We start from the raw sequence: 14,577 nt of genomic DNA, 5'->3' as shown, positions 1-14,577 counted from the left end.
GGGCACAGCTCTCACCCCACTGCTGCCCCCCGCCAGGCCCGGTGCACAGAGGGTGCCGTGGCTCAGCTCTCCGCGTCCCCTCCTCTCCTCCACGTGGACCGGATATTTTCAAGCAAAGAATCTTTCCTACGACTCTCTCCAGCTGCCAGGAATGTGCGTCTAGGAATGCCCAGGGCCCATCCAAGAACAACTTCCAGACGTGCGCTGACTGACGGCTCTGCCTCCGCCGCTGCTCCGCATCCCCCCCCCCCCCACCGTGCGCTGCCGGCACCGGTTGGGTGGGAGGGGGCACAGCCTGGGGATGGGGCAGCAGCTCAGGGGATCCTCTGGATCACCGGGGGGGTGGGATGGGACCTGGATTGGCCCCATGGCTGCGTGCATCACCATGGCTGTGTGCATCCTTATGGCTGCATGCAACCCCATGGCTGTGTGCATCCCCATAGCTGTGTGTATCCCCATAGCTGTGTGCATCACCATGGCTACATGCATCTTCATGGCTGTCTGTATCCCCATAGCTGTGTGCATCCCCATGGCTGCATGCATCCCCATGGCTGTGTGCATCCCCATAGCTGTGTGTATCCCCATAGCTGTGTGCATCCCCATAGCTGTGTGTATCCCCATAGCTGTGTGTATCCCCATGGCTGTGTGCATCCCCATGGCTGTGTGTATCCCCATAGCTGTGTGCATCCCCATGGCTGTGTGTATCCCCATGGCTGTGTGCATCCCCATAGCTGTGTGCATCCCCATGGCTGTGTGTATCCCCATAGTGTGCATCCCCATGGCTGTGTGCATCCCCATGGCTGTGTGCATCCCCATAGCTGTGTGTATCCCCATGGCTGTGTGTATCCCCATAGCTGTGTGTATCCCCATGGCTGTGTGCATCCTTATGGCTGTGTGCATCCCCATAGCTGTGTGCATCCCCATGGCTGTGTGTATCCCCATGGCTGTGTGCATCCCCATAGCTGTGTGTATCCCCATGGCTGTGTGTATCCCCATGGCTGTGTGCATCACCATGGCTACATGCATCTTCATGGCTGTCTGTATCCCCATAGCTGTGTGCATCCCCATGGCTGTGTGCATCCACATGGCTGTCTGTATCCCCATAGCTGTGTGCATCCCCATGGCTGTGTGCATCCCCATGGCTGTGTGTATCCCCATGGCTGTGTGCATCCCCATGGCTGTGTGTATCCCCATGGCTGTGTGCATCCCCATGGCTACATGCATCCCCATAGCTGTGTGTATCCCCATAGCTGTGTGCATCCCCATGGCTGTGTGCATCCCCATAGCTGTGTGCATCCCCATGGCTACATGCATCCCCATAGCTGTGTGCATCCCCATAGCTGTGTGCATCCCCATAGCTGTGTGCATCCCCATGGCTACATGCATCCCCATAGCTGTGTGCATCCCCATAGCTGTGTGTATCCCCATAGCTGTGTGCAACCCCATGGCTGTGTGCATCCCCATAGCTGTGTGCATCCCCATGGCTACATGCATCCCCATAGCTGTGTGCAACCCCATGGCTGTGTGCATCCCCAATGCTGTGTGCATCCCCAATGCTGTGTGCATCCCCATGGCTGTGTGCATCCCCATAGCTGTGTGCATCCCCATGGCTACATGCATCCCCATAGCTGTGTGCAACCCCATGGCTGTGTGTATCCCCATAGCTGTGTGCATCCCCATGGCTGTGTGCATCCTTATGGCTGTGTGCATCCTTGTAGGACTTTGGTGCGCATTGGCACGAGCACTAGTGCTGATGGCACAGGAGCTTTGCTCCCTGCCCTGGGATGGGCAGAGCTGGGCACACAGCTCCGGCAATGGGGTGTCAGTGAGGGGGGGGGGTCCCGTCCTGGCTGCGCTGCGTGGCACGGTGCCTGTTGTAGTGTGCACGGCAGCACCGCTTTGCATCTGCGGGGCCCCCGGAGCTGCTGTGTGCAGGGATCGCATCCCAGGCTCCTTCAGATCCTGGCAAGAACTTGACCCAGGGATTCCTGCATTCACAGTCGGCAGCGCCTGGCAGAGCTGAGCTGCCTGGGGAAGAGACGCTCCGTCTGCACCTCCCGGCTCCAGCACAGCCCGGGATGTTGTAAACACGACCCAGTGGGCCTGCAGCAAACGCTGCTGTCAGTGCACGGCTGTGCCCTCTGATCCACCCGTGTGCATGGGGAGGGGGGGAGCACACAGGTGAGATGAGCACCCAGGTGTGGGGGGCACCCAAGTGAGATGAGCACCCAAGTGAGATGAGCACCCAGGTGAGATGAGCATCCAAGTGAGATGAGCACCCAGGTGAGGTGAGCACCCAAGTGGGGGAAGCACCCTGGTGAGGTGAACATCCAGGTGATGAGAAGACCCAGGTGATGGAAAGACCCCAGTGGAATGGGGAGGGGGAACATCCAGGTGATGGGATGACCCAGGTGATGGGAAGACCCCAGTGAGGAGCAGAGGGGAGAGGGAACATGCAGGTGCAGGGAGCATTGTGCAGGGAAACAGCACTAAGAAAACCAAGCTGCTTAACTCTGCAGAGCCCCCACGAAGCTCTCTACACCTGTGTCCCCTCTGTCTGTCCGTCTCTTGGTGCTGCCCTGCACCAAGTGCTGTGCAGCCACATGAGTGGATCCACAGTGGATCCACTGTAGCCCATCTGGTTGGAGGGGACAGCGATAGGATGAGAGGGGACGGCCTCGCATTGCAGCAGGGCAGGGTCAGGTTGGGTATTAGGAACTATTTCTTCCCCACTGAGCTGTCAGATGCCGACACGTGGGTTTGGGGTGGGCGCTGCCCCTGGAGGTGTTCAGTAACCACGGAGATGTGGCACTCGGGGACATGGTGGGGTGGGCTCGGGGGTCTTGGGGGTCAGTTCCAACCTCTGGCACCATGTGGGAGTATCCATGGCAAGCGCAGTGCTGGGCTCAGCATGCCGTGCTCTGAGATGCTGCTGTCCCATCACATGGCTCTCTATCGTCCCATTCAGCTGCAGGAATGGGGGGGGGAGCTCACAGTTTGGATGGAGCTGTGGTTCCGTGGGCTGGTTCCGTGGTTCTGTGGGGTGGTTCCGTGGTTCTGTGTGGTGGTTCCGTGGTTCCGTGGGGTGGTTCCGTGGGCTGGTTCCATGAGGTGGTTCCATGGGGTGGTTCCGTGGGGTGGTTCTATGGGGTGGTTCCTTGGGGTGGTTCAATGGGGTGGTTCCATGGGGTGGTTCTGTGGGGTGGTTCTATGGGGCGGTTCAATGGGGTGGTTCTTTGGGGCAGTTCAATGGAGTGGTTCCGTGGGGTGGTTGGTTCCATGGGCTGGTTCCGTGGGGTGGTTCCATGGGCTGGTTCTATGGGCTGGTTCCGTGGGGTGGTTCTGTGGTTCCGTGGGCTGGTTCCATGGGGTGGTTCCATGGGGTGGTCCCGTGGTGTGGTTCCGTGGGGTGGTTCCGTGGGGTGGTTCTGTGGGGTGGTTCCGCGGGGTGGTCCCTTGGTGTGGTTCCATGGGGTGGTTCCATGGGGTGGTTCTATGGGGTGGTTCCGTGGGGTGGTTGGTTCCGTGGGGTGGTTCCGTGGGCTGGTTCCGTGGGCTGGTTCTATGGGGTGGTTCCGTGGGCTGGTTCCGTGGGCTGGTTCTATGGGGTGGTTCCGTGGGCTGGTTCCGTGGAGCAGTTCCATGGGGTGGTTCCGTGGGCTGGTTCCGTGGGCTGGTTCTGTGGGATGGTTCTGTGGGATGGTTCCATGGGGTGGTTCTATGGGATGGTTCCGTGGGGTGGTTCTATGGGGCGGTTCCATGGGGTGGTTCAATGGAGTGGTTCCGTGGGGTGGTTGGTTCCATGGGGTGGTTCCATGGGGCGGTTCCATGGGGTGGTTCTATGGGCTGGTTCCATGGGGTGGTTCCGTGGGCTGGTTCTATGGGCTGGTTCCATGGGGTGGTTCTATGGGCTGGTTCCATGGGGTGGTTCCATGGGGTGGTTCCATGGGGTGGTTCTGTGGGGTGGTTCTGTGGGGTGGTTGGTTCCGTGGGGTGGTTCTGTGGTTCCATGGGGTGGTTCTATGGGGTGGTTCTATGGGGTGGTTGGTTCCATGGGGTGGTTCCGTGGGGTGGTTTCATGGTTCCATGGGGTGGTTCCGTGGGGTGGTTCCATGGTTCCGTGGGGTGGTTCCGTGGTTACATGGGGTGGTTCCATGGGGTGGTTCCTTGGTTCCATGGGGTGGTTCTGTGGGGTGGTTCTATGGGCTGGTTCCATGGGGTGGTTCCGTGGGGCGGTTCTATGGGGCGGTTCCATGGGGTGGTTCCATGGGGTGGTTCTATGGGCTGGTTCTATGGGGCGGTTCCATGGGGTGGTCCCGCAGCGCCGCCATCCCGGCCGTGTCCCCTCAGCTGGGCAAATTCCTGCCCGGTTCCCCCGTGGCCGCACACATCCTGCGCTGACGTGTGCTCAGCAGTGATGGATGGATGCAACGTGGCCGGGGGATGGGGGGCTCCCGGCAGCTCCGCTCCTCGGGACGCCCGGCGCTGCTCCATGGAGGCCCCGGTGCAATGCAATGCAATGCAGGTGTTTATGGGGAACAGATGGCGGCGGGGTGAGGGTGACCCCTGACTGCGGGGTGTGGGGGGCACAGGTCACCCTCACACCTCCTGTCGGGGTGTTGGTAATTGGGGACGGGGGTCTCTGTGTTGTGTAACACCGGGACTGAGGGGGAGAGGACAGTGGGACGACCCCAGACCCTAATAGGACACAGCCGAGGCGTGAGGAGTGAGGCCACTGTGACGATGGTTGTGTGGCTGTAGGGATGGTTCTGTGGGTGTAGGGATGGTTGTGTGGGTGTGCTACAGGTCATATGGGTGTGCTACAGGTTGTGTGGGTGTGCTGCAGGTTGTATCCATGCCATAGGCTGTATCCATTGCCAATGGTTGTGTATCCATGCTGTAGGCTGTAGCCATGTTGATGGTTGTGTAGCCATGCTGTAGGCTGTAGCCATGTTGATGTTTGTGTAGCCATGCTGTAGGTTGTAGCCATGTTGATGGTTGTGTAGCCATGCTGTAGGCTGTAGCCATTGCCGATGGTTGTGTAGCCATGCTGTAGGCTGTAGCCATTGCCGATGGTTATGTAGCCATGCTGTAGGTTGTAGCCATGTTGATGGTTGTGTAGCCACGCTGTAGGTTGTAGCCATGTTGATGGTTGTGTATCCATGCTGTAGGCTGTAGCCATGCCGATGGTTGTGTAGCCATGCTGTAGGCTGTAGCCATGTTGATGGTTGTGTAGCCATGCTGTAGGTTGTAGCCATGTTGATGGTTATGTAGCCGTGCTGTAGGCTGTAGCCATGTTGATGGTTGTGTAGCCATGTTGTAGGTTGTAGCCATGTTGACGGTTGTGTATCCATGCTGTAGGATGTAGCCATGTTGATGGTTGTGTATCCATGCTGTAGGATGTAGCCATGTTGATGGTTGTGTAGCCATGCCGTAGGCTGTAGCCATGTTGATGGTTGTGTAGCCGTGCTGTAGGCTGTATCCATTGCCGATGGTTATGTAGCCATGCTGTAGGCTGTAGCCATGTTGATGGTTGTGTAGCCATGCCGTAGGCTGTAGCCATGTTGATGGTTGCGTGGCTGTACTGATGATTGTGTGACTGTGCCAGTGGTTGTGTCACTGTGCCAATGATTGTATGGCTGTGGTGGTGGTTATATGGCTGTGCTGGTGGTAGTGTGGCTGTGCTGATGGTTGCATGGTGGCAGTCCCAACAGCTGCTCTCAGCCCAGACCCTCCCGTCACCCTGCTTCATCCTCCCTGCTCCAGGACATCCGCAACACGGTGGGCAACATCCCCATGGAGTGGTACCAGGACTTCCCACACATCGGCTATGACCTGGAGGGCAAGAGGATCTACAAACCCATCCGCAACAAGGATGAGCTGGACAAGTTCCTGGAGAAGATGGAGAACCCCGACTACTGGTGAGCATCACAGAGCCGTGGGATGGCTGGGTTGGAAGGGACCCCCAGCCCCACCTCCGCCATGGGCTGGGAGCACCCCCCAGCTCAGGCTGCCCAGGGCCCCAACCATGGCCACTCCTCCATGGAGCAGCTCCCAGTGCTCCAGCTGTGGCCCCCTGGGGCAGAGCAGAGTGGGGATCACCTCTCTCACCCTGCTGGCCATGCTCTGTACAATGCACCCCAGCTTCCCCTTGGCCCTCTTGGCCACCAAGGCTTTCTTCTGGCTAGTGGTCAGCTTGTTGGCCACCGTTGGCCTTCTTGGCCATCAGGGCTCACTGCTGGCTCATGGTCAACCTCTGGTCAATTGTTGGTCAACCATTGGCCAACCATTGGCCAACCATTTGTCAACCATTGGTTAACTGTTGGTCAACCACTGATAAACCATTTGTCAACCATTGGTCAACTGTTGGTCAACCACTGATAAACCATTTGTCAACCATTGGCCAACTGTTGGTCAACCACTGGTCAACCATTGGCCAACCATTTGTCAACCATTAGTCAACTGTTTGTCAGCCATTGGCCAACAGTTATCCAGCCATCGTCCAACCTGGACCCCCAGGTCCTTCTCCACAGAGCTCCTTCCCAGAACCTGACCCAGATCTGCCTCCCTCCCTGCAGGCGAACGGTCCAGGACAAGATGACGGGCGCAGACATAAAGCTGACGGACGAGCAGGTGGACCTGGTGCATCGCCTCCAGAGAGGGCAGTTTGGGGACGTGCACTTCAATCCCTACGAGGTGGGTCGTGGCTTTCCCAGGTGACGCAGAGTGGGGTCTGTTTGGGGCAGGGGCAGCTCAGTGGCTCCGTGTGTCTCCACAGCCGGCCATCGACTTCTTCACCCATGAGGTCATGATCCACCCAGTGACCAATCGCCCAGCGGACAAACGGAGCTTCATCCCATCCCTCGTTGAGAAGGAGAAGGTGAGAGTGGGAGAAATGTGGGGCCGGGAGTGTGTATCAGCATTCTGCAGTGCTCTCGTTGCACCTATACCCATCCCCCCCTGCAGCCCACCCTCACCCACCACCATCCTCGTGCCACCCCACCAGACACAGCCCTGGGGGCAGAGCCTCGCTCAGGGCATCGCTTTCCATCCTCACCCCCCCTCATCTTCCCCATACGCACCGTGTCCTGGCGGCCCTGGGGCTGACCTTCCCCCATCCCTCAGGTCTCCAAGCTGGTCCACGCCATCAAGATGGGTTGGATCAAACCCCGCAAGCCCAAGGAGGACACCCCAACATATTACGACCTCTGGGCCCACGAGGACCCCAACTCCATCCTGGGCCGCCACAAGATGCACGTCCCGGCCCCCAAGATGAAGCTGCCAGGGCACGAGGAGTCCTACAACCCTCCGCCCGAGTACCTGCTCAGCGAGGAGGAGGTAGGGGGGCAGCGTGCCCGGCCGTGGGCAAGGAGACCTCCCGAGCCCCATCCCGCCCCATTGACCCCATTCCTCCCCTGCAGAAGTTGGCGTGGGAGCAGCAGGAGCCGGCCGAGCGGCGGCTGAACTTCGTGCCTCAGCAGTACCGCTGCCTGCGCGCCGTGCCAGCATATCCCCGCTTCATCCACGAGCGCTTCGAGCGCTGCCTCGACCTCTATCTGTGCCCACGGCAGAGGAAGATGAGGGTGAGAGACCCCCCACCCCCAGAACCCCCACCCCCAGAACCCCCACCCGTGTGTCCTGCTCGCTCTGCTGCCTGCTGCCCATCCTGGTGCACCACGTGCCGGATCCCGGTGGTGCACGTGGAGCTGTGATGGAGTTCCAGGCGATGTCCCGTTGTGTGTCCCATTGTGTGTCCCACTGTGTGCCATTGTGTGCCCCACTGCGTGCCCCACTGCGTGTCCCACTGCATGCCCCACTGCGTGTCCCAATGTGTGCCCCCCTGCGTGCCCCACTGCGTGCCCCAATGTGTGCCCCACTGCATGTCCCACTGTGTGCCCCAATCCCCAATATGTGTCCCATTGTGTTTCCCAATGTGTGCCCCACTGCGTGTCCCAATGTGTGCCCCACTGCGTGCCCCAATGTGTGTCCCATTGTGTGCCCCAATGTGTGTCCCATTGCGTGTCCCACTGTGTGCCCCACTGTGTGTCCCACTGCATGTCCCAATGTGTGCCCCACTGCGTGCCCCACTGTGTGTCCCATTGCATGTCCCACTGTGTGCCCCAATGTGTGTCCCATTGTGTGCCCCAATGTGTGCCCCATTGTGTTCCCCACTGTGTGCCCCACTGTGCCCCACTGTGTCCCCCTGCGTGCCCCACTGTGTGTCCCACTGTGTGCCCCCCTGTGTGTCCCACTGCGTGCCCCAATGTGTGTCCCACTGCGTGTCCCACTGCGTGCCCCACTGTGTGTCCCACTGTGTGCCCCACTGCGTGCCCCACTGTGCCCCACTGCGTGCCCCACTGTGTGCCCCATTGTGTTCCCCACTGTGTGCCCCACTGTGCCCCACTGTGTCCCACTGTGTCCCACTGCGTGCCCCATTGCGTGTCCCATTGTGTGCCCCAATGTGTGCCCCACTGTGTGTCCCACTGTGCCCCACTGTGTGCCCCACTGCATGTCCCACTGTGCCCCACTGCGTGCCCCAATGTGTGCCCCATTGTGTTCCCCACTGTGTGCCCCACTGTGCCCCACTGCGTGCCCCTCGCAGGTGAATGTGGATCCCGAGGATCTGATCCCGAAGCTGCCGAAGCCGCGGGACCTGCAGCCCTTCCCCACCACGCAGGCTCTGGTGAGCAGCAGCTGCACACAGCTGGGGGTGGGGGGTGGCTGCTCTGTGCCTTGCGCTGGGTGCTGCGGAGCTGGGGACGATGGTGTCTGCACCCCCTCACCCCCCCCCGTTTTGCCCTTCCTCCCGCAGGTGTACCGAGGGCACAGCAGCCTGGTGCGCTGCATCAGCGTCTCCCCCAGCGGGCAATGGTTGGCATCAGGTACGGCCCGGCGCCGTGTGTTTTGGCACTGCTGCTGCTCCAGCCTGGGGCTCCGCACGTGTCAGAGCTGTCGCGGGGGGGAGCTTTGGGGGGGAGGGGGGGGGAGCCCGGGCTCGGAGCCACGGCACCGCATCCCGCAGCCGCCCGCGGCTCCGTGGGTTTTTCCAGGACCCCACCCAGGAGTCTGCATCCCAACAGCGGAGAAAGTGAGTGCGGCGCAGCTCCGGAGGCTGCAGATTGAGAGCAGATGGCAGTTAACAGCCCACTAAGGCACATGTGCTTTTTATAGCGTGGAGCTTCCCCGGCTGCCAGCTCCCGGTGGCCGCGGCGGCGGCTGGTTGCACAACACGGCATTCCTGGCCCCGGGCTGGGAACGAGGCTGAGCTCAGGCCTTAAAAATAACCCCGAGCTGTGGGGACACGGAAAGTGCCACCGATACAGTGAGCTGTGCTGAGCCGAGCCGTGCCAAGAGCTGTGCCGTGCCGAGAGCCATGCCGTGCTGAGAGCCATGCCATGCTGAACCATGCTGAGCCGTGCCGTGCCGTATCGTGCCGAGCCAGGCGTGCTGCCAGCACAGCAGCTGTGCTGGAAGCTGGCTATGGGCAGAGCAGCGGGGTGGGGGCTGTTCTTTTTGCTGCAGCCCCCGCTCACGTCTCGCCTTCATGCCGCTGTGGAATCCCCTGGTGCCCCACAAGGAGCCCCGGGCAGCCCTTATGGCTGGACTCGGTGGTCTCGGTGGTCTTCTCCAAACCCAACAATTCCATGATTCTAAGAGTGGGGAGGTGGTGGGGGTGGGTCGATGGTTGGACTCAGTGATCTCAGTGGTCTTCAGCTTTAATGACTCTTTTGAGTGGGGAGGTGTTGGGGGTGGGTCAGTGGTTGGACTCTACCATCTCAGTGGTCTTCACCAACCCCATTGATTCCATGATTCTCTGGGTGGGAAGATGGTGGGGATGGGTCAACAGTTGGACTCAATGATCGTAGTGGTCTTTTCCAACCTTAATGACTCTTTTAAGTGGGGAGATTGTGGGGATGGGTCGATGGTTGGACTTGATGATCTTAGTGGTCTCTTCCAACCCTGACATTTCCATGATTCTCTGAGTGAGGAGATGGTGGGGATGGGCTGGCATTTGGACTCCATGGTCTCAGTGGTCTTCTCCAACTTTAATCACTCTCTTGGGTGGGGAGAAGATGGGGGTGGGTCAGTGGTTGGACTCTACCATCTCAGTGGTCTTCACCAACCCCACTGATTCCATGATTCTCTGTGTGGGAAGATGGTGAGGATGGGTCAACAGTTGGTCTTGGTGATCTCAGTGGTCTTCTCCAACTGCAATGATCCCATGATTCTCTGCGTGGGACATGTTGGAGATGGGTCAACAGTTGGACTCAATGATTGTAGTGGTCTTTTCTAACCTTAATGACTCTCTGAGTGGGGAGATGGTGGGGGTGGGTCAATGGCTGGACTTGATGATCTTCGTGGTCTTCACCAACCCCACCGATTCTATGACTGTGGGGAGGTGGTGTGGTTGAGTCAATGTTTAGTCTCAGTGATCTTAGTGGTCTTCTCCAGCTGCAGTGGTCTCATGATTCTCTGAGTGGGGAGATAATGGAGGTGGGTAGACAGTTGGACACAATGATCTTAGTGGTCTTTTTCAACCTTAACGACTCTTTTGAGTGGGGAGGTGTTGGGGATAGGTCAATAGTTTGACTTGATGATCCTAGTGGTCTTTTCGAACCCTGGCAATTCCATGAGTTTCTGAGTGGGAGGTGGTGGGGATGGGTCTATGGTTGGACTCAACAATCCTGGTGGTCTTCTCCAGTTCCAACAGTTACATCATTCTCTTGAGTGGGGAGATGGTGGGGATGGGTTGGTGGTTGGACTCGATAATCTGAGTGGTCTTCTCCAACTTTAATGACTCTCTGATTGGGGATGGGTTGGTGATTGGACTCAGTAACCTTAGTGTTCTTCTCCAACTTTAACGACTCTCTGAGTGGGGATGGGTTGGTGGTTGGACTCGATAACCTTAGTGGTCTTCTCCAACTTTAATGACTCTCTGAGTGGGGATGGGTTGGTGGTTGGACTCGATAACCTTTGTGGTCTTCTCCAACTTTAATGACTCTGAGCAGGGATGGGTTGGTGGTTGGACTCAACAACCTTAGTGTTCTTCTCCACATTTAACAACTCTCTGAGTGGGGATGGGTTGTTGGTTGGACTCGATGGTCTTGGAAGCCTTTTCCAACCTTAACGATTCCCACTCACCTCATGCTTTCTGCAGGCTCCGATGACGGCACGGTGCGCTTCTGGGAGGTGTGCACGGCGCGCTGCATGAAGACCCTGCCCGTGGGCAGCGTGGTGAAGAGCATCGCCTGGAACCCCAACCCCACCATCTGCCTGGTGGCCGTCTGCGTGTGAGTGTCCCCGTGCTCTGTCCTGCACCTCCATCCCCCGCCAGGAGCTGCCCATGGCAGCTGGACGTGGTGATCTTGGAGGTGTTTTCCAACTTCAGTGGTTCGATGATTCCATGAGTGGGCATGGTGCTGCCGGCATGGAGATCTTCTCCAGCCATGACGACTCCATGATTCCATGTCACTGAATTTCCTCTCCCAGAGCTTTTTAGCCCCCAGGAAGATCCTGGGGACTCACCTCCAGCAGTGGGCACTTTGGTCTCAAGCTCTTGTCCCTTGTTTGGCTACAGAACAGCCTGGCAGGCTTGCACCATCCCACCCATATCCCCCCGCCATCACCATGTGGAGCTTGTGGAAGGGTTTCCCCTCACCAGCCGTGCTCTGATCCCTTCCCTCCCCACTCCCACACCGCAGGGAGCAGTCGGTGCTGCTGGTGAACCCGTGCCTCGGGGACAAGCTGCTCTATGGGGCCACTGACCAGGTGCTGGAGTCCTACGTGCCACCACAGGAGGAGCGTGTGCAGCCTGTCCAGTGGGTCACAGCCACCAGCGAGGAGCACAGCAGAGGCATCCGCCTGACCGTGCAACACAGCAAGGTAGGGACGGGGCAGTACTGGGGGACAGTGTGGGGCAGCCCCACTGATGGGCGTGGGGAGGGGGCCTGTGGGAATCAACATGGCCAAGTGGACGGCATTGGGTCATGGCAAGGTGTTGGGTTGGTCCCTTCTAACTCAACCCATTCTGTAGTTCTGTGATCTTTAAGGACCTTTGCAACCCAACTATTGTGTGCTTCTATCATCTTTAAGGGCTCTCCCAACCCAACCATCCCATGGCTCTATGATCTTTAAGGACCTTTCCAACCCAACCCAACCATCCCATGGCTCTATGATCTTTAAGGACCTTTCCAATCCAACCCAACCATTCCATCACTCTATGATCTTTAAGGACCCTTCCAACCCAACCTAACCATCCCAAGGCTCTGTGATCTTTGAGATCCTTCCCAACCCATTCCAGATTCTGTGATCTCTAAGGACCCTTCCAACCCCTCATTCTATGATTCTATGATGGTCTGACCCATGACCACCCCCCTCCCTGCTGCCCGCAGGCCCTGAAGCAGGTGACCTGGCACGGGAAGGGCGATTACTTTGCCACCGTCGTGTCCGACAACAGCAGCATGCAAGTGCTGATCCACCAGACCAGCAAGCGTTGGAGCCAGAACCCCTTCCGCAAGAGCAAAGGGCTGGTGCAGTGCGTCCTCTTCCATCCCATCCGGCCCTACTTCTTCGTGGCCACGCAGCGCTACGTCCGCATCTACAACCTCCTCAAGCAGGAGCTCACCAAGAAGCTGATGGCCAACTGCAAATGGGTGTCCAGCATGGCCATTCACCCCGCAGGTATGGATGGTGGTGCCGGAACGGGGCACCCCGGGGTGCTGATGGTGGTGTGTGGGGTTCACCCAGTGATGGGTGTCCCATTCCCTCCCCCAGGTGACAACGTCATCTGCGGCAGCTACGACAGCAAGCTGGCCTGGTTCGACCTGGACCTCTCCACCCGACCCTACCAGCTCCTGCGGTGAGCCCCAGCCCCCCAGGGCAGCCCCCATCCTTCCCTCCCCGTGCTGCAGAGCTCAGGGGTCACACACAGGTTTTATTCTATCATTTTCCAAAGCATTGACCTCTGCAGTCAGCTCTGTTGAAGGTGCTCCAAACACGCGTAGGGTTGAAGCTGAAGGGCCCCATCTATGAGAGTCCCTCATTTCCCAGAGCTGCTTCTTGCAGTCAGGGTCCTACAGACACCCCACTGACGTGCAGTGAGGATGAGCACCCACTTAATCCCTGCATTCATTGTAATGGTGATCTTGGTTGGTAGCGGCGATGCAGGTTGTGTGTGCTGGTGTCAGCAAACTGAGGGTCGGGGCTGCATAGAAGGGCCGGGTTTATGGTGTGGATGTCCCTTATTGGAAGCGTTCAATATTGGGTGGGACTGAGCTTTGAGCAGCCTTAATCCAATGAACCCCACGGTGGGGGCTGGAATGGATGACCACAAAGGGCCCTTCCAACCCAACCATGCTGTGGTTCTGAGGTCTTTAAGGACCTTTCAACCCAACCATCCCATGGCTTTATGATCTTTAAGGACCCTCCAACCCAACCCAACCAGCCCATGGCTTTATGATCCTTAAGGACCCATCCAACCCAACCCAACCCAACCCAACCCAACCCAACCCAACCCAACCCAACCCAACTATCCCATGGCTTTATGATCTTTAAATACCCATCCAACCCAACCATCCTATGGCTTTATGATCTTTAAAGATCCATCCAACCATCCCATGGCTTTATGATCTTTAAAGACTCATCCAACCCAACCATCCTATGGCTTTATGATCTTTAAGGACCTTTCCAACCCAACCCAACTATTCCATGCCTCTGAGATCTTTAAGGATCCCCCCAACTGAACCCAACCATCCCACGGCTCTGTGAGCTTTCAGGACCCTTCCAACCCAACCATCCTATGACTCCACCACTTCACGATCCCCCTGTGCTGACGGCACTTGTTGTTTGCAGGCACCACAGGAGGGCACTGAGGAGCGTGGCCTTCCACAAGCACTACCCGCTCTTCGCCTCGGGCTCAGACGACGGGACGGTCATCGTGTGCCATGGCATGGTCTACAAGTACGTGGGAGTTGGGACGGGGAGGGTTCCGTGTCTTCCCACCCACAGGGCAGGGAGCAGCAGAGGGTTGGTTATAGGGCAGAGGGTGCAGAGCATCGATGGTGTGACCCCATGGATGGATCCAGAACCCCACACTGACCCATCTCCCCCTCACAGCGACCTGCTGCAGAACCCGCTGCTGGTGCCGGTGAAGGTTCTGAAGGGCCACGCGCTGACCATGGACCTGGGCGTCCTCGACGTCGTCTTCCACCCCACACAGCCGTGGGTTTTCTCCTCCGGCGCCGACGGCACCGTCCGGCTCTACACGTAGTTGCTGCCCAACACCGGCACCCCAACCAACACCGGCACCCCAACCAACACCGGCATCCCAACAACACCGGCACCCCAACCAACACCGGCACCCCAACACCGGCCCAGAACATCTCTGCTCCTACCCAAGGACTCCGGAACCTTTCTCGTTTCTCATTAAACTTATTTTTGGGTACAGAACCGCATCTCCGTGTCCTCCACCTCCAGCTCAGCCTGGGCTGCACCCCAGCACCCCAACTCCTGCACGGTGCTGCCCAGCACGGTGCCCTCCAGCCCTCCCCAGAGTGTCTGTGGGGTTTCTCCATGCCT

At 58.6% G+C, this 14,577-nt stretch overlaps 1 protein-coding gene across 1 annotated transcript in view; it reads left to right on the top strand.

Annotated features, from left to right (window-relative positions):
• Positions 1-14,452, top strand: part of BOP1 (BOP1 ribosomal biogenesis factor) — a 62,021-nt gene extending 47,569 nt beyond the window's left edge. Inside the window, exons 4-16 of the mRNA XM_072360635.1 lie at positions 5,767-5,921; positions 6,579-6,696; positions 6,779-6,880; positions 7,126-7,338; positions 7,422-7,583; positions 8,603-8,683; positions 8,813-8,882; positions 11,159-11,291; positions 11,703-11,883; positions 12,393-12,681; positions 12,775-12,859; positions 13,852-13,959; positions 14,116-14,452. Of these exons, the coding sequence (XP_072216736.1) occupies positions 5,767-5,921; positions 6,579-6,696; positions 6,779-6,880; positions 7,126-7,338; positions 7,422-7,583; positions 8,603-8,683; positions 8,813-8,882; positions 11,159-11,291; positions 11,703-11,883; positions 12,393-12,681; positions 12,775-12,859; positions 13,852-13,959; positions 14,116-14,269 (1,851 nt within the window). The 3' untranslated portion in view covers positions 14,270-14,452. The remainder of the gene's footprint in view (positions 1-5,766; positions 5,922-6,578; positions 6,697-6,778; positions 6,881-7,125; positions 7,339-7,421; positions 7,584-8,602; positions 8,684-8,812; positions 8,883-11,158; positions 11,292-11,702; positions 11,884-12,392; positions 12,682-12,774; positions 12,860-13,851; positions 13,960-14,115) is intronic.
• Positions 14,453-14,577: the final 125 nt, after the last annotated feature.

The sequence above is a fragment of the Excalfactoria chinensis genome (genome assembly GCF_039878825.1).
Source record: "Excalfactoria chinensis isolate bCotChi1 chromosome 2 unlocalized genomic scaffold, bCotChi1.hap2 SUPER_2_unloc_1, whole genome shotgun sequence".
Taxonomy (NCBI): domain Eukaryota; kingdom Metazoa; phylum Chordata; class Aves; order Galliformes; family Phasianidae; genus Excalfactoria; species Excalfactoria chinensis.
The sequence above is the reverse complement of the archived record's forward strand: the minus strand, read 5'-3'. Positions and strand labels throughout refer to the sequence as shown.